This window comes from Dryas octopetala, chromosome 7 (assembly GCF_963921425.1).
Source record: "Dryas octopetala chromosome 7, drDryOcto1.1, whole genome shotgun sequence".
NCBI lineage: Eukaryota > Viridiplantae > Streptophyta > Magnoliopsida > Rosales > Rosaceae > Dryas > Dryas octopetala.
Genome location: NC_141372.1, coordinates 7,142,517 through 7,160,167, shown reverse-complemented (window position 1 = coordinate 7,160,167; position 17,651 = coordinate 7,142,517). Strand labels below are relative to the sequence as shown.

Here is a 17,651-nt window from a genome sequence, read left to right as displayed (position 1 = left end):
ATATCATAATCTGAAATCCTACAGATTTTCACCATAACAAGAACTAATAGGCTACAAGGTCATCAAGATATTATAACATCATATGCTAACCCCAATATAAAGACAATATCACTGAACAAATGACAATGTACATAAGCATACAAGTCCACTCTAGGAGGGCTGCAGCTAATGATGTATATACTTCATATTTTGCAGACATACCAGCATTCTCATTCTTCATTCAGACGTAGTATCGGAGGTGCTCATGAAACCTCCAAGAAAGCCCGCTCCATTGCAATTTCCACACAACATCTCCTTTCTACCACTAAAAGGAAATAAGAACATTAAAAGTGACTAGGATTTCACCTAAAAAAAAAAAAAAGTGTAGCATTTTATTTCACCCAATCTATTTCGTGAGTCCAAATACTCTCTCTAGGACAAGCATTTTATTCCACCCAAAATCATAGTTCTTGTGCATAGCAATGAATGTTGTTTCTCATGTTAAAAAAACATTAAAAAGCTTATTTTATAACTTTGCCCCGCGTCAATACTTATTTTGACTCACTTACAAACTAAGGTAGTTGGCACGCTAACGAAAAAGATAGCAAACTTGACCGAATGAGACAATTTAAAACAAGACGTATTTTTCGGGGAACAAGCTTAATCAAGCAAACGAAAAGGATGTAGAAGTGCATGGTTACCCGCAAAGCCAACATGAGTCACCAGCTTTAAACTGCCCATTAAAGAGATCAGCAGAGTTCACTCCACTACCTTTGCATTGCGAGCAGAGAACCGCACCTGCCCATTGCACAACAAACACAAATATAACTTTATTCATATACAACACATGCATTATGCATACTCTTTCCAACAGTACTCAGCTTACCATTTCCCTCACAATCAGCACAAACCATGCTGCTGGGTTTTGTGCTTTCATTGCTTTTTGAAGCCTAATGGGATTCCAAAGAACAACATTTCAGCATGCAACATATCTATGTATCAAAACTATGTATACCAAGAAATTATTTGAATTATAGATGCTTTGTAAACTAGCAAGTAATATTTATTCAAGTTAGATTAAAGAGTGGGACAAAAATAAAGAACCTTAGCTTTCACATGGGAAAATTTAGCAGCTGGAGAATTTCGGACCAGGTTGTCTATCCGAAGGAGCTTTTGAGTTCTGCTATGGTTGCCTATAGTACCATTGGGTCAGTGAGTGAACAACTTAATTCATGAGCAAGAGCATAACAAAACGTGACAGAGAAAGACAGAGACCTGGTTGTGGCGTGGCTTTGAAGGAAGTTAAAGGTGCCAAGTACAGAGCATATGCCATTGAAGCAAATGAAGGAGTAACTAGATAGCACCACCAGTCAACTGTAGTTCAGGTTGGTTTGATTGGTGTGGCTGGGATCTAATCTTGTACGATTAGATATTTTACTAAACGTGGCCTAACACATGTAGATTGTCTTGAAGGACTCATTTGGCCCATTGGGCTCGAGAGTGGATGTTGAAACAATTCTTTTGAAAACTAAACCCTTTTGATTTCCATTAAAGACTTCTAAACTTTTTTTTTTTTTTTTCAAAGTTTCAGAAATTTAACTCTTGAGTAGTGCTCGATTTTCCCTTGAGAAGGAAATGCTCGAACACCCTTTAAGGGTCAAATTTCTGAAAAAAAAAAAAGTTAAAATTTGTTTACTCAAATTTGTGTTAGTTTTCCAAATGAGTGGTTTGACTTTTTTTTTAAATAAACTCAAACGTGAGCTTGGTTTGGCTCATTAGGCTCGAGTAGGGGTGTAAATAAGCCGAGCCAAAGACCAAAGTGGTCATGCTCGGCTTGTATATTTTCTATAGAGCTCAAGCTCGGCTCAAAATTGAATGATTTTTTCTATGCTTGTGCTTCATTTGGCTCATTTGATTTTTTCGAAGCTCAAGTTTGGCTCGTTTTTAAATGACTTTGATCTTGAGTTGAGTTTGGCTCATTTGGCTCAAATAAGGGTGTAAATGAGCCAAATCGAGCCGAATACTAATGTGGTCAAACTGAGCTCAAGCTCAAATATTTTTTTAGGCTTAAGCTTAGCTTGGCTCATTTGATTTTTCCCAAGATTGAAACTAACAAAATTATTAGTATTGCATGAATAAAATTATTTGTATAAAATCTTTGGTACCACATTTATACCAAACTATCGACTACACTTGTGATACAAAAATATATAATACATCTAGGGCTGACATTTTTTACCGAATTATCGAAAAAAAAACCGTCTACCCAGTCAATCCAAATCAATCAGTTCGGTTATGTTTGTGTCTTTTTAGTTTCAGTTGGCGAAACGAATCGAACCGCCACCATCAATAGTTGGAAACTGTATGCAAAACCACCCACTCATAACACCAAAACCCCGAACTGCACCTCCAAAACTGTTGACTGACCCCAACAGAACCTAAAATTGTCAATAACCGATAGCCTTCGGTATGGCGGCAATTGCATTATGTGGCATCTGAGAAATGTCAGTTCAGTAGTCAGTCATAGGTTTTCGAACCGATTCCACCCCTAGATCGATACATCTAACATATTTTTTTTTTGCCCAAGAATGATACATCTAACGTTACTCCTATTACAAACGCCAAACCGATCATCTTACCTCAGCTTATCTAGATGCCAAGTTGCCGACTCCATCACTCCAATATGAAAAAGAAAAAAAAGAAATTTTATTCTGCCAAAATTGATATAAGTGGATCAATAGTATTATAGTGAATATTGACAAACAGCAAGGGTAGTTTCGGAAATAGGCCGTTTATATATAGTGGTGGTTCCCAATCCTTGTAACCCTATCACTGGCTTTGCTCTCTCTTCGTTGAGGTCTCATCCCGACTCTCTCTCTCACTAAAAGTTTCAAATTGGTTTTTTCAGCTAACGTTTTCAATTTGCAGACTCTCCCAAACTCTCAAACCCTCACCCTTATTCAACCTACTCACACTTTCGCACAGGTAAAATTCTCCATCTCCATCTCCTTCGGAAACCCTAATTTCTCTAACAACTGTGTCGGATTCAAAAGTTCGAAACCCTAATTTCCGACTCGAGCTTCGAAACCCTAATTGGAGGTCTCTGAATAGCAGAATATGGGCGAAACAAGGGACGACGTTTACGACGAGGAGCTCGTCGACTACGAAGAAGATGACGAGAAGGCCCCCGACTCCGCAGCTAAAGTCAATGGCGAAGCCGCCAAGAAGTGAGTTTTTGTTCTATGGATTCTGTACCTGTTTTCTGTTGTCAGATTGTTTAGGAAACGAAGAGCAAATCGATTTGATGTTTGTTTTCTCAGAAAACACAGGAAATTAGATTAAAAAGATTCAACCTTTCCTTTTAGCTGGTTGCGGATGTTTTGGATTATATATTATCTGTTGCTCCTATTTGATTGGTGAAATAGGAATGGTGATCATAAAGTAAAGCTAGTCTGATTGCAATTGATTTATATTTAGGTCTAATTTTATTCTTATTTATTCTTGGTTTTGGCAGGGGATACGTTGGAATTCACAGCTCAGGGTTCAGAGATTTCCTTTTGAAGCCAGAGCTTCTTCGGGCTATTGTGGACTCAGGATTTGAGCATCCTTCAGAAGGCAAACTATTAAACTCTTTATTATTGATAGTTCTTTTTATTTTTGTTGGTGAAGTCAACCCGTTTTCCTGATTCTTTCAATTTTTCATTGGCCTTATGATTATGTTTCGATATACACATGTATATTTTGACTTCTAGATTATATCATACATTATGGCTCTATGTTGTTTTAGAATAGCTGAATAGGTCATTTCTTGTTCTCTGTGATGCCAAGGTGCTCTTTGAACTAAAATGTCAAAACTTGTATAGTTTATACAGTTGAAATTTATTTTGGATAAGGACTGTGTGTTGGTTTGGAGTTTGTTTCTTCAATGCTCATTAGTTTATCCCCTTTGGTTTCAAATGGGAATTTTCCACTCTCACTCTAGGAGGTGGTTGTAGAGGGAACTCGTTTAGTGTCTTAGATTGTTGTGGTCTAGTTCAGATAAGGGAATTGGTATAGATCATCATTCTCTCTCATAAGTAGTGTGGTTCATGTGTCAGGATTTTGAGTTGATGCATGCTATATGGCTTTTGCACTTCTGTAGGATTAGATAATTTTTCCCATTATTATTTACCTGCTTCTCATTTTTTTTTTTTTTGCAATGCTTAATTTTAATGATTTGATGTATGCTTTTCAGGTAATTTGTTCTACTATCATAATCTTGAATTCAGAGAAAACTTTCATATAAAGATTGGAGAGGTTATGTTTTACTTACCAATGGTTCCTTCGATGCGGTTTTCTTTGGTTCTTCATCAGTACAACATGAATGTATCCCGCAAGCTATCCTGGGCATGGATGTTATTTGTCAAGCTAAATCAGGGATGGGAAAAACTGCTGTTTTTGTTTTATCGACTTTGCAGCAGATTGACCCTGTAGCAGGCCAAGTTTCTGCTCTTGTTCTTTGTCATACTAGAGAATTAGCTTACCAGGTACATTTCCAATCCATATTCTATCTGATAAAATTAATGTCTGAATTAATTTTTCTCTTGTCCATTCATATATACATATCACCTCACTTTTGTTTCCTAACTCATGTGTAGATTTGTCACGAGTTCGAGAGGTTCAGTACCTACTTGCCTGATCTCAAGGTTGCTGTCTTCTATGGTGGTGTCAATATCAAACTTCACAAAGATTTACTTAAAAACGAATGCCCCCACATTGTTGTTGGAACGCCTGGAAGAATACTGGCACTGGCAAGAGAAAAGGACCTCTCTTTGAAGAATGTGAGGCATTTTATCCTCGATGAATGTGACAAGATGCTTGAATCACTTGGTATGGGATGTTTATGTTTACAGATAGTGTTCGTGTTTGTGTGCCATTGGATTTTCCTGTATGCCTTAGTTAATGTTTCCATGTTTTCTCATTATTTGCTTTCTACTCAATGCAGACATGAGGAGAGATGTGCAAGAAATTTTCAAGATGACACCTCATGATAAGCAAGTGATGATGTTTTCTGCAACACTCAGCAAAGAAATCCGCCCGGTTTGCAAGAAATTTATGCAAGATGTAATGTCTCATGGCCAGTACTACTTCAATTTTGAAGTCTCTTTTTCCATAATCCCACTTTCTCCGAGAGTTGTCTAATTACGTAGAATGCGGTGGTTCCATGACTGCTTGCTGTTGGCATTGTGTTTACATGGTATCTTTATTCGGCCGTTTATTTGGAATTTGTGGCTTGATAAGGGTGTTCAACTGGAGTAAAAAAGAAAAAGTAATACACAGAGGCCATCTTTTAGGAGTTCTCACAGTTGTGTGGGATTAGCGCCTTGTATACTGCATTAATATTTGTCTAGGTTCATTTTTCTCCTTTGGTTTAGGCTTTTTTGTTTTTATTAGGTCATGTTGGTGTGGTTTTAGATTTGGGGTCAAGGGTATTTTGGGTTTGTTTGCCAGTTGAGGGGTGGGTGGGTGGGTGGGTGGGTGAGGGTGTTGGAGTTGATTTCTACTTTGGTCAACTGTCAAAATTGGGTAATAGATTGTATTGAGCGTCAGTGCTTGAATGGTGGTTGCTTGGTGTGGTTTAGAAAAGTATCTTGGAGGAGACAAAACAGATGGACCAGAATCTTGATTCAAGAGATGTGCATCCGTCATTCATTTCCTTCTGGATTCTATTAGCTTGAGGAAGGCCCCTAATATGATTTACTGTGACATTTGTTCCTTTCAGCCCATGGAAATATATGTTGATGACGAAGCCAAGTTGACTCTGCATGGTCTAGTACAGGTATGTGTTTTTACAAGCTGATTTTCAGTTGATTGCACTTGTTCATTGATATGAATCTTACCTTTGTATCTGAAATGGCAGCACTACATCAAGTTAACTGAGGCAGAGAAAAACCGCAAGTTGAATGACCTCCTTGATGCGTTGGACTTCAACCAAGTTGTTATATTCGTCAAAAGTGTGAGCAGAGCCGCAGAGTTGAACAAGTTACTTTCAGAGTGTAATTTTCCCTCCATATGCATCCATTCTGGAATGAACCAGGAAGAAAGGTTTGTATAGTAACATGCATATATGTACATTTTTCGTATTTTCGTATTTTGATAGCTTGTGGAGTTTTAGTATTTTTTTTGTTTCTATATTTGGGATAGATTACTACAACTTTTTTTTTTGTTTTTTTTTTGTGTTCTTAGTAACTCATTTCATTACCCATCTTTGTAATTTGGTTTTTGTGAAGTTTCTATACAATGTGATGTGAACGTGGGAAAAATGGACCCTGTGAGGTGTTTATATTTGTTAATTTTTCATTGCCATGATATATTATTCTTTTGGTTTTCTATTTGTTATAACTTATCTTCTTAATGGGTTCATATGAATCTTGTTTGCCCCAAGTTAAAAGCTTGATGTTGAGTTTTCTACTGTTTTTTAGTTTCTGTTTTTGTATTGAAGTTATAGTTATACCCTGTCTATCCTGGTGTCCCCCCCCTCTCTTCCGTTTCTACTTTCTTTCTTGTCCTGGCATCCAGTATCAGTCCAGTATGAAATGTCTTGTTGTACTGTCTCCCTTGTTTGGCTAAGTTATTTTCCGTTGGGACTGGGAGTTGCATTTAATCTGTAATGGTATGCCTTTTGTAGATTGAAGCGCTACAAAGGATTCAAGGAGGGTCAGAACAGGATTCTTGTGGCCACAGATTTGGTTGGTAGAGGAATCGACATTGAACGTGTTAACATCGTCATCAATTATGACATGCCAGATTCTGCTGACACTTACTTGCACAGGGTAGGTTAAGATTATTTCCTTAATTTAAGAGTAGTCTTCTCCTACATCTTTATTGTGCAACTGAGTTTTTTAACTTATGTATTATCTTGTCGTTTTGGTCTGTTTCTACCTGTTCTTTAGGGGTATTTTGTATTGGTGTCATGCATCATCATATGCCTTTACTTCTTTTCTGGAAAAGGATGATTGACACTGCATTTATATGACTATGACACATAAACAGTCATCAAATTATATCCCATTATTTTGTTTTAAAACCTACAACTGAAATTAAAACTAATGCTTGGTTAAAAATGTATATCTGATAAAACATTTTTTTTTTTAAATCTCAGAATATTGTAGTAGTTGTAAGATGTGGATCAGAAAACAAAAATAGAGTTTTGAGAACTCCAGTTATGATCTTTTGCTATCCCCTTATTACATTCCTTAATTATAAAAGACCAAAATTGTCAAGATAGCAGAATTTTATTCCAGAAGAAAAATCATGTTGATGGTACATATTAAGATGCAAGTTCAACAAACTTAATTGGTCCTGTTAGTGTGAGATATCAAAGAAAATGCTAGTGTATTTGAAAGTTTGACTAATAACTCAGGTGTTTTGAAATTGTGAAATAAAAACAAATTTGCCTTCAATACATGCTCAAGATTTTCATGGATATTTTTCTTTTAAAGTAAACAGTACAAATGTAACAGTTTTATATCTTTTCTGTGAACAGTATTGAATTAATTTAGTTTCCTTGTGGTGCATTGTATCATATGTTATGCATGCTAAATTGTGAGTGTATATGAGTATTTAGACTGCATGATGCAAAATAAATGTTGTGGATATAATACTAATGTTAATATGAAAAGCCTTAGAGCTGTCTAACCTCCTGCGTTCATATCGAAATCTTGACAGGTTGGAAGAGCTGGTAGGTTCGGCACCAAAGGGCTTGCAATTACATTTGTTTCATCTGCTGCAGACTCCGTTGTTCTTAATGATGTATGAAATTAGTTTTGCTGGTCTTTATCTTTTCCATTGTTTATTGCCACTTTTTTGTGTTTTTTATCTTTTTAGGTTTGCATATGCAGGTTCAAGAGAGGTTTGAGGTTGATATAAAGGAGCTTCCTGAACAGATTGACACTGCTACATATAGTATGTTCTCTTGCTTAAAAGTTTATTGTGTGTGATTGTGACTTGTGAATCTGTAACCGTAGTTTATAGTAGGTTCAATATATACTTTAACCTTCATCTTTTTGATTAATGATTTTTTTTTATTTCATCTTATATGCACTAAACTCTCTTACTAATTTTTGCATCTATCAATGGAGAAAAAAGACAGAAAATATTTAAATTTCTTTCCCATTCATGTTTGTGTTATTTACGGGTCTTATTATTGTACTTTCCTCACAATTACTCTCATTTTTGGCCGACTTTGGTGTATGTTAATATTAGTAGCAAATTGGTAAAATGCGTATCCTCTATGGTTTTCCCATATGCGTTGTGTTTGCGCAATTGTTTCCATACGTCTTCACAATCATCATATGATTTCTTCTATTATATGCTTTTGTTTCTACATTTCATTTACCACTTTGAATTTGATGTTGACAATTATTGTATGTGAGATGTTCTGGTCGATGCCATATGGGAACTAACTGTTGTTGGTTTTTGTTAGTTTCATGGCTTAACGGGATTCTACTTTTGACAATTACTCTTGTATGCAGTGCCGTCTTGATGGAAGTTTACGTCTCGACATGATGGCTTCATTTACTCGGACAGTGGAGGAGGGTTTGCTGCATATCGTTTTGTGTTTTTCAGACTGATTTTAAACGATTTGAAGCGCTCTACGCTAATGTATACGACTTTGAACTGTAGTTTCTAAAACTTGTTGCTCCCTCCTCCACACAAGGAAGTAGGCATGACGCTATTAGGGATTTGAGAGAGTATGTAGTATGCGTTCAAATTTTTAGCATTCATTTGCAGTTTTATGTGTTTACTAGCTGTGGACCTATGCACTTTTGGGTAAAAAAATTGAACTTTTGGAGAGAAATGTAATGTGTGTTCTTTTCTGTCGCTTATCAGTTTGTGTTGTACAAGAAAAATATGTTATATAGGAGGGAGAGGCGCATAAGATAAACTAATAAAGGTTTTCCCTGTATTAGTTTTTGCCTTTTTGGTAATGCAAGTTTTTCAAGCTAGAAAACCAAAATTTTCTCCTTTTTCTGAAATTGTTTACTATTTCAGTATTTCTTATGGTAAATGAGTAAAACAATAGTACTTAGGAGTACAATGTATAGAGCAGTTACGAAAAAAAATCATTTCAAGGTCGGAGAAAATATTATGTTTTTGATCTTTGGTAAATGGTAATTGAGTAAACTGTTACTCAACCCACAATGCAGTCCGGCCTTTTCGTAAAATAAGAATCTTCCTTATTTGAGAATCTCTGTGTATACTTTGGTTATCATAACAAATATTATTTTCAAAGAAAGACAAATTATTTTGTGAGATATATGACTAAGTCATCGATATTTAACACTTTACAATCATTAATATCTGACCTAAACAGAAAAAAAAATTAACGTCATATTTCTTTCCTTCTATTCTTTGATTTCTTTCCTCATTTACTCAACCGATAAGCAGAGGCGGAACGTAGGAGAGACTAGGGGCCATGGCCCGTGCAAACTTAAAAAAAAAATAATTCAACATAAGTTGTAATTACCAATGTGTAAGAGTATATTTGTTGTGTCATGTGTGTAATTACATTTTTTCTTCACTTCTGATTCTATTATTTTCGTTGAGATTATAGTTAAATCAAATACTACATAACTCAAACCTCATCATTTTGATATTTATTTTTTTATGGTTATTGGTAATATGAGTTTTTTTTTTTGGTACTTAATTGATCATATTGCTTTTTTTTTTTTAATATATATTTTTTAAAGAATGGGTTTATTTAAAACCAATTATTTTGTATCTTATTCTTCATCCAACTTTTTGTATGTAATTTTCGGATTCCCCCCACATTTATAGTTGCAAAAAACTAAAATCATTGGTAATTTATTCTTGTAGTTTCCTTTGTTTTAAGGACCATACTTCTTCAAAGTCCAATTTCTTAAATAAAACCCCTCTATTAAACCAAACAAGAAAATTAATATTTAAGAACTATGTATTACACAGAATCAAAGATAATTGATCATGATCATGATCTTGATTAGTGCAACAAATGTGTAAAACATAGTATTCCAACAATAAATTTTTAACATGCTCATAATAAATAAACTCTAATTGTAAATATCTATATGAATTCACAAAATTCATACTAATTATATGAGAATTTAATATATGTATATGTACACAACTTAACAATTTCATACTATTTTTTGTAATAATAGAAAGAGTTAAAATAATTTTTTTTAAGATATTATTAAAATTATTTAGTGAGATATTGGTGAGAATTAAATATTTATATTTCGGGCCCCGCTACATTTAAAACAAGTCATTTTATGAAAATTCCTGAAAAAATCTTGAGGTTAAAATTGGGTTAAATAAGATGAATAGGTAGAGAGTAGAGTTGGGTACTGAGTTGAGTTAATGAGCAATTAAATTTGGAGGCGGTTGGAGAGGCATGGGAAGGCAAATAGGGTCTGGACCCGGCTCCGCGTTGTTGGCGCTGCGGTGTGCGCGTCTCTCATTGCGTGTGAAAAAAACTAACATCTAAAAAGCAAGAATTACGAAAATAAAGAAAAAGCCCACCCCCGATTATTTTGAACACCGCCCTTCCTCGACACTCTCGTCTCTCACTCCACCGCCGATACTCTCTCTCTGCGCATCATCGTCATCGTCATCGTCATCGTCATCTTCATCGATCAAATTCAAAGCTCTGCTTTGCGTTCCCCTCACGGACTTCTCTTCTTTCTCAATTTTCATCATTACTCTCTCTCTCTCGGTCTCTCCGAGATCTGAAAGCGAAGGTTGATTCAAGCTCTCTCGATCTCCCATCACTTTCTTCAAGGTCCTCATAACTTTCACAATTTTTCAGATCTGATTTTTTTTTTCTATGTATTTATGCTGCGGTTTTTATTCATCTTACAGAACGAGGAAGGAGAAATTGAAAGGACCAAGGGAATGGCGGAGGACAAAAGCGACGTCGTCGGAGAAGGCGCGAAGAATCACTCGGCTCCCGCTACGCCCGTAGCCAAGAAGAAGCGCAAGGGAATATTCTCCCGAATGTGGAGTGGGATCTTCCGATTGCACGGCGACGATTTCGAGAAGCGCCTTCAGTACATTTCCAAGGAAGAAGCCACTGTCCTCGCTAGAATGAAGCGGCGATCCCTAACTTGGAGGCGCATGACCAGACACCTCATTATCTTCTCCGTCCTTTTTGAGGTATTGGATGTCTTGCTCTGCTTTGTTAAGCATATTCATATACACACCCATCAATTTGGGGTGCTCTGTTACACTACCTGACTTGTTTGGCTGATTAAGAATTCTGACTTTTTGGTGCCAATAGTAGTTCCTTTTCATGTCCATAAAAGGTCTTAGAATCCACTACAACCGTTACCAAATTTCTTGGAGTATTGAGTTTCAGCTAGTTGGGAAGGTGATGGCGTCAAAATACAATGTTGTTTGTTACACTATCTGGGTTATTTGGCTAATTAAGAATTCTGACTTTTCGGGGCAATACTACTTCATTTTCATCTCCATGAATGGTCTAAAAATGCACTTTGACCATTATCAAATTTCTTGGAATATAGACTTTGAGCGAGTTGGGCAAGTGATGGTATCAAAGTACACTGTTGTCTGTTACTTACTCTTTTGTCATTTTCCTTATTTTTTGTTTCTTCCCAAAGATTTTGTTTTAAACCCTTTAATTTCAGGTTATTGCTATCGGTTATGCTATATTAACGACAAGATCAACTGATTTAGATTGGAAGATGAGGGTGTTTCGAGTTATGCCGATGTTTCTTTTGCCCGCCTTTTCCTCTCTTGCGTATTCAGCATTCATGAGCTTCACAAAGATGTGTAAGTGTCTTAAAATTTACAACTTGCTTATCTTTTGTAGGATAGATAGGTTCAGTTTTATGTCATGTGGTATTTCCAATTATTATTTTTTAATATTTTTATAACTTCTTTTTCAAAAAGTATCTGGTTCCAATTTTGTTTTAATATTTCTGATTGTCCTTTTGTTAGGAGGAATTTTGACTTATTTTTTAATACTTGCGTTGGTGGCTTCTTACTTTGTTTATTGAGTTTGTTTGAGCTTGATCATATATTCTTTGTGCACATGGAGTGTAGCTTCTCCTATAATTCCATTTGGAGTTAGAAAGCCATATAAAATTATAAACTGTGCAATTCTCTGATAGAGATTTCCACTTTAAATTATTGGAGTCATTTGCTAGACAACATTTGTTGGAAGTCATTGGGGACCTGTTGCTTTAAACTTCTTTCCTCATTCATGCAGAGTGATGTTTGAATTGCATCCTCCTTTGCATGCAAGAGAAAATCCTTTCTGTATTTTCTTAAATGTTAGCTATAGTAACTTTATTAGTAATTAGAGATGGTCAAATCATACTTTTGTTAAATAGTTTGGAGAATGATGCACACTCTCATAAGAGTTCAATTGATGGAAAATGAGCAAAAACTCACTAAGTTTGGGAATCTTCTCGGAAGTCATTATTGCAATTCACAAATCATTAAACTGTGGAATTTCCCATGGTACTGGTGGCTAGTTCATATGTGATACCTGATCTGAAGTTCAATATTGTTTCCAATGTGTACACATATGGTACATATCATGCATTTTTTTACTAGCAAAAGTCTCTTTCCAGCTGTCCCTATCTTGATTTTCTTGGCATGTTTATTTTTAATTTTGTCTGTTGCGAGTCTATGCTTACCAGCTTTATGCATGCCTGTATTTTAGGAAGAACATACAAAAGCATCAAACATATGGTTTTTAGTAGTCTAACGCCACGTCAGTGTTGTAATGGATCATGGACGGAAAGCTACAAAACTAGATCTATGATGTTAATATTTCATTAGTTTATCACTGTTGATCAAAATGTCTGTTGAATAATTTGGATGTTTGGTGGTTTGAACCCATTATTTAGAATGCATTGAAAAGATAGATTTCTTGCCTTTAATCAATGTCCAATATGATACTGCAAATAAGTGGAGGGTACATGTCCAGTGTTCATACTCGTTTTTATTAACAATTTGTTATCTCAAGTATAGGTGATCGCAAGGATAACAAAACCCTGGAAAGACTTCGGGCTGAAAGGCAAGCAAAAATTAATGAACTTAAAGAGAAGACAAATTATTACACTACTCAACAGCTTATTCAGGTGATGATTAGAAGCGAGTTTTGTTGTTATTATTGCCCTCTTTATATGTCTTTATGTCTCATTATTGAACTCTCTTTGGTGTTTTCTGTTAGTTTGTTGAATTTTTATGGTGTAGGCCTTGACGTATCATTTGGCCCTTCATCTCATTTTATCTCATTTGACTGTGTTAATGGTTGTGTCGAGGTTTTTATATTATATATGCAGAATTGTTTGGAAGAATTCTAGGAACTCATGTAAAATGAACCAGATAATTGAGTCAATAAAGTCAATTGCAATAATCATGACATACTTATTTCTATTGTTGTGGGCTGAATCGTTTGTTTTTTCCTTTTCTCCTTGTTGGGGCTGAGGCTCCTCAATAGTTTGTGCTTGAGTAATGGTATATGTGAAGATGTACCTTGTTTGTTCGCCACCATTTTTTTTGTTTGTGCTTAAGTTATGTTCTTGTATGCAGAGATATGATCCTGACCCAGCAGCAAAGGCAGCTGCTGCAACTGTCCTGGCTTCTAAGTTGGGTGCAGATTCAGGCTTGATATTTCATGTGGGAGATGAATCTAAAACAAATGCCCCAGCAGGAAAAAGCAATGATGTTGAACTTGTCCGCTCTGGTGAACTTCGAAACCGGAAGCCAGTACACACCAGATCTAGTAGTACAGGGAGTGCCCCATTGCTTTATCCTGATGATGATACACCTCATTCTGTAGGGTCCGAGGGTCCTCAGACTCCTATGGAGAATCAGCTGGTTGTTGCTCATCACAATCCTCAAGCATCATCTCCACAAGATGGAGGATGGATTGCTCGTATTGCAGCATTACTTGTGGGTGAGGATCCAACACAGTCTTATGCGCTCATATGCGGCAACTGTCATATGCACAATGGTAAGTTATCTGCATCCTGTAGTATGCACTCTTATTTTTTCATGTTTTCTTTGAAGCAAGTGACGGAAAGTCCTGAATATGGTGCACCTGCAGACTCATGCACTCTCCTCACTGAGATGCTTTCTTTCAATTTTGTGGTTGTAAGATAATGAATGATTTTTTATTTTTGTGTCTGTGCAGGTCTTGCTAAGAAGGAGGATTTCCCGTATATCACTTATTATTGCCCCCACTGTCATGCCCTAAATAGGCCTAAACAATTGGAAGAGCGCGGTTCTGGTTCTAGCACTCCTAGTTCGGGCTCTTTGAGAGCAGGGGTCGGAAGTGATGCAACAAACCAAGCCAGTGGTTCTTTGAATGACAGTGTAGTCACAAGTAGCAGCCCGGTTGGAGCTGGTCCAGAGATTGAGGAAGTAACTGAAAGGCCTGCGTCGGGTGATACAGTTAGTTTAGAAAAACACGAGTAGGGTGAAGATGTTCTTTTCTTCAGTTAGGTCTTCGTTTCCCTTTGCTTGTAGGTATGGGGCTTATTCTGCTGGATGGATTTATGTGTTTGCCTATATGCTTGGTCGTGTACAAGAAAGCGTTGAAGTTGAGATGCCTTGCCGAGAAACTATGGGGCGTTTATGAAAAACATAGATTACATGGATTGATTGTTATCTTGTACATCTCTTGAGTTTTCATTTTATTATATTGTTGTCTGGTTCGCTTGTCGTTGCTGGTAATGGTATAAAGTTGCGGATAAATGGTCCCAAGTACCTTTCTAAACTCTCCAATTTTGGAAAATCATAACTTTACTGTTGTAATGTAAGTGATACAAGAGGGAATACTACTTGAGTTGTTCAGAAACTGTTACTCTTTGTTTATTTATTTTTTATCCAGGAAAGGATATGAATTAAACTTGTTTACTTAGAGTTTCATTTCAGTATTTCCCTAATACTAATATTATCAAGAAAATGAGAACCCGGATAAGGATGGTTATTGTTGAGCACTTGAGCTTGTGAGGTAGCGTCCCAACTCTGAATCACATAGTTTGATTGATGCTATTGAAGTGTATCCACCAATTTATTTTATTCATTTTTTTGGTAAATAATAAAATATGTTTTAGTTTAGATTTTTCAGTTAGTAAATAGAAAAGTTGCAGAGTTAATTAAATGTTGGCAGACTGGTGGGAACTAACTGTAAAAGTCTCCTGAGATTCTGACTGCATCTTTATTTTTTGTTGGTCAGATTCTGACTGGATCTTGACCCTCGTGTCACATACATCAAACCCCTTTCTCATTCACCAAAAAAAAAAAACACTTAAAAAAGGAAAAAAAAAAAAAAAAATCTCTCAAGTCCGTCTGTCTGTCCGACTTCCCTCTCTGCCTGCGTGGGTCGGCCCTTTCTTTTCCAGTCATATTTTTTATTTTTTATTTTATTATATAATAAAAAAATAAATAAAAAAATAAACAAAAGGAAATAAATGTAACCAAAATCAAAGCCTTTCCTTTCCTCGCACGCTGACCTAAAAAAACCCCCCAAATTATATTTTTTATTCTTCCCAATTTCACACCAAAAAGCCCGGCTCTTTCTTCTTCATCTTCCACTTTCAGCTACAACCAGCTTCCTCTTCTCCTCAACCAGGTACCTGTTAAGCTATTTCTCTCTTCTCTATTTTTTTTTTTCCTATAACTCAGGTGTTTTGAAATTGTGAAATAAAAACAAATTTGCCTTCAATACATGCTCAAGATTTTCATGGATATTTTTCTTTTAAAGTAAACAGTACAAATGTAACAGTTTTATATCTTTTCTGTGAACAGTATTGAATTAATTTAGTTTCCTTGTGGTGCATTGTATCATATGTTATGCATGCTAAATTGTGAGTGTATATGAGTATTTAGACTGCATGATGCAAAATAAATGTTGTGGATATAATACTAATGTTTAATATGAAAAGCCTTAGAGCTGTCTAACCTCCTGCGTTCATATCGAAATCTTGACAGGTTGGAAGAGCTGGTAGGTTCGGCACCAAAGGGCTTGCAATTACATTTGTTTCATCTGCTGCAGACTCCGTTGTTCTTAATGATGTATGAAATTAGTTTTGCTGGTCTTTATCTTTTCCATTGTTTATTGCCACTTTTTTGTGTTTTTTATCTTTTTAGGTTTGCATATGCAGGTTCAAGAGAGGTTTGAGGTTGATATAAAGGAGCTTCCTGAACAGATTGACACTGCTACATATAGTATGTTCTCTTGCTTAAAAGTTTATTGTGTGTGATTGTGACTTGTGAATCTGTAACCGTAGTTTATAGTAGGTTCAATATATACTTTAACCTTCATCTTTTTGATTAATGATTTTTTTTTATTTCATCTTATATGCACTAAACTCTCTTACTAATTTTTGCATCTATCAATGGAGAAAAAAGACAGAAAATATTTAAATTTCTTTCCCATTCATGTTTGTGTTATTTATGGGTCTTATTATTGTACTTTCCTCACAATTACTCTCATTTTTGGCCGACTTTGGTGTATGTTAATATTAGTAGCAAATTGGTAAAATGCGTATCCTCTATGGTTTTTCCCATATGCGTTGTGTTTGCGCAATTGTTTCCATACGTCTTCACAATCATCATATGATTTCTTCTATTATATGCTTTAGTTTCTACATTTCATTTACCACTTTGAATTTGATGTTGACAATTATTGTATGTGAGATGTTCTGGTCGATGCCATATGGGAACTAACTGTTGTTGGTTTTTGTTAGTTTCATGGCTTAACGGGATTCTACTTTTGACAATTACTCTTGTATGCAGTGCCGTCTTGATGGAAGTTTACGTCTCGACATGATGGCTTCATTTACTCGGACAGTGGAGGAGGGTTTGCTGCATATCGTTTTGTGTTTTTCAGACTGATTTTAAACGATTTGAAGCGCTCTACGCTAATGTATACGACTTTGAACTGTAGTTTCTAAAACTTGTTGCTCCCTCCTCCACACAAGGAAGTAGGCATGACGCTATTAGGGATTTGAGAGAGTATGTAGTATGCGTTCAAATTTTTAGCATTCATTTGCAGTTTTATGTGTTTACTAGCTGTGGACCTATGCACTTTTGGGTAAAAAAATTGAACTTTTGGAGAGAAATGTAATGTGTGTTCTTTTCTGTCGCTTATCAGTTTGTGTTGTACAAGAAAAATATGTTATATAGGAGGGAGAGGCGCATAAGATAAACTAATAAAGGTTTTCCCTGTATTAGTTTTTGCCTTTTTGGTAATGCAAGTTTTTCAAGCTAGAAAACCAAAATTTTCTCCTTTTTCTGAAATTGTTTACTATTTCAGTATTTCTTATGGTAAATGAGTAAAACAATAGTACTTAGGAGTACAATGTATAGAGCAGTTACGAAAAAAAATCATTTCAAGGTCGGAGAAAATATTATGTTTTTGATCTTTGGTAAATGGTAATTGAGTAAACTGTTACTCAACCCACAATGCAGTCCGGCCTTTTCGTAAAATAAGAATCTTCCTTATTTGAGAATCTCTGTGTATACTTTGGTTATCATAACAAATATTATTTTCAAAGAAAGACAAATTATTTTGTGAGATATATGACTAAGTCATCGATATTTAACACTTTACAATCATTAATATCTGACCTAAACAGAAAAAAAAATTAACGTCATATTTCTTTCCTTCT

General features: G+C 35.6%; 3 protein-coding genes and 1 long non-coding RNA gene across 9 annotated transcripts; 3 read left to right on the top strand and 1 right to left on the bottom strand.

Annotated features, from left to right (window-relative positions):
• Positions 1 to 6: 6 nt before the first annotated feature.
• LOC147279155 (protein BUNDLE SHEATH DEFECTIVE 2, chloroplastic-like) lies at positions 7 to 1,394 on the bottom strand. The gene is made up of 5 exons (XM_086251471.1): positions 1,255 to 1,394; positions 1,084 to 1,172; positions 866 to 929; positions 681 to 777; positions 7 to 304 (listed from the first exon to the last, which is right to left on the bottom strand). Exons 1-5 carry the CDS (start codon positions 1,310 to 1,312, stop codon positions 217 to 219), a joined length of 396 nt encoding a protein of 131 aa, XP_086107597.1. The 5' UTR covers positions 1,313 to 1,394; the 3' UTR covers positions 7 to 216.
• A 1,424-nt stretch (positions 1,395 to 2,818) lies between these two features.
• LOC147279154 (DEAD-box ATP-dependent RNA helicase 15) lies at positions 2,819 to 8,846 on the top strand. Of its 2 annotated transcripts, XM_086252719.1 has the most exons (13): positions 2,819 to 2,836; positions 2,908 to 2,964; positions 3,094 to 3,206; positions 3,494 to 3,594; positions 4,333 to 4,505; positions 4,617 to 4,848; positions 4,964 to 5,082; positions 5,741 to 5,797; positions 5,879 to 6,063; positions 6,647 to 6,791; positions 7,687 to 7,770; positions 7,860 to 7,923; positions 8,493 to 8,846. In XM_086252719.1, exons 3-13 carry the CDS (start codon positions 3,097 to 3,099, stop codon positions 8,501 to 8,503), a joined length of 1,281 nt encoding a protein of 426 aa, XP_086108845.1. In that variant the 5' UTR covers positions 2,819 to 2,836; positions 2,908 to 2,964; positions 3,094 to 3,096; the 3' UTR covers positions 8,504 to 8,846. The 2 variants fall into 2 exon arrangements, with proteins under 2 accessions (XP_086108845.1, XP_086108846.1); XM_086252720.1 differs by lacking the exons at positions 2,819 to 2,836; positions 2,908 to 2,964; positions 3,094 to 3,206 and having other exon boundaries at positions 4,214 to 4,505.
• Positions 8,847 to 10,399: 1,553 nt separating this feature from the next.
• LOC147279153 (uncharacterized protein At2g24330-like) lies at positions 10,400 to 14,888 on the top strand. 5 transcript variants are annotated; one of them, XM_086251780.1, is made up of 6 exons: positions 10,400 to 10,780; positions 10,861 to 11,154; positions 11,646 to 11,790; positions 13,000 to 13,109; positions 13,564 to 13,987; positions 14,168 to 14,888. In XM_086251780.1, exons 2-6 carry the CDS (start codon positions 10,894 to 10,896, stop codon positions 14,449 to 14,451), a joined length of 1,224 nt encoding a protein of 407 aa, XP_086107906.1. In that variant the 5' UTR covers positions 10,400 to 10,780; positions 10,861 to 10,893; the 3' UTR covers positions 14,452 to 14,888. The 5 variants fall into 5 exon arrangements, with proteins under 5 accessions (XP_086107906.1, XP_086107903.1, XP_086107905.1 ...); XM_086251779.1 differs by having other exon boundaries at positions 10,402 to 10,739; XM_086251781.1 differs by lacking the exon at positions 10,400 to 10,780 and adding an exon at positions 11,279 to 11,548 and having other exon boundaries at positions 11,025 to 11,154.
• A 1,032-nt stretch (positions 14,889 to 15,920) lies between these two features.
• LOC147279152 (uncharacterized) lies at positions 15,921 to 17,130 on the top strand. The gene is made up of 3 exons (XR_015123568.1): positions 15,921 to 16,053; positions 16,143 to 16,206; positions 16,777 to 17,130. It is a non-coding gene; the product is annotated as an uncharacterized LOC147279152 (long non-coding RNA).
• The last annotated feature ends 521 nt before the right edge of the window (positions 17,131 to 17,651 follow it).

Bases quoted from the DNA above. Each gene is read 5' to 3' on its own strand.
- LOC147279155 (XM_086251471.1), bottom strand. From the start codon at position 1,312: ATGGCATATGCTCTGTACTTGGCACCTTTAACTTCCTTCAAAGCCACG. The intron at 930-1,083 runs GTTCTTTATTTT...GAATCCCATTAG, and splicing joins TTTCCCATGTGAAAGCTAAG to GCTTCAAAAAGCAATGAAAG. The intron at 778-865 runs GTAAGCTGAGTA...TGCAATGGGCAG, and splicing joins TGCTGATTGTGAGGGAAATG to GTGCGGTTCTCTGCTCGCAA.
- LOC147279154 (XM_086252719.1), top strand. From the start codon at position 3,097: ATGGGCGAAACAAGGGACGACGTTTACGACGAGGAGCTCGTCGACTAC. The intron at 4,506-4,616 runs GTACATTTCCAA...ACTCATGTGTAG, and splicing joins CTAGAGAATTAGCTTACCAG to ATTTGTCACGAGTTCGAGAG. The intron at 6,792-7,686 runs GTAGGTTAAGAT...AAATCTTGACAG, and splicing joins CTGACACTTACTTGCACAGG to GTTGGAAGAGCTGGTAGGTT.
- LOC147279153 (XM_086251777.1), top strand. From the start codon at position 10,834: ATGCTGCGGTTTTTATTCATCTTACAGAACGAGGAAGGAGAAATTGAA. The intron at 13,110-13,563 runs GTGATGATTAGA...TCTTGTATGCAG, and splicing joins CTACTCAACAGCTTATTCAG to AGATATGATCCTGACCCAGC. The intron at 13,988-14,167 runs GTAAGTTATCTG...GTGTCTGTGCAG, and splicing joins CAACTGTCATATGCACAATG to GTCTTGCTAAGAAGGAGGAT.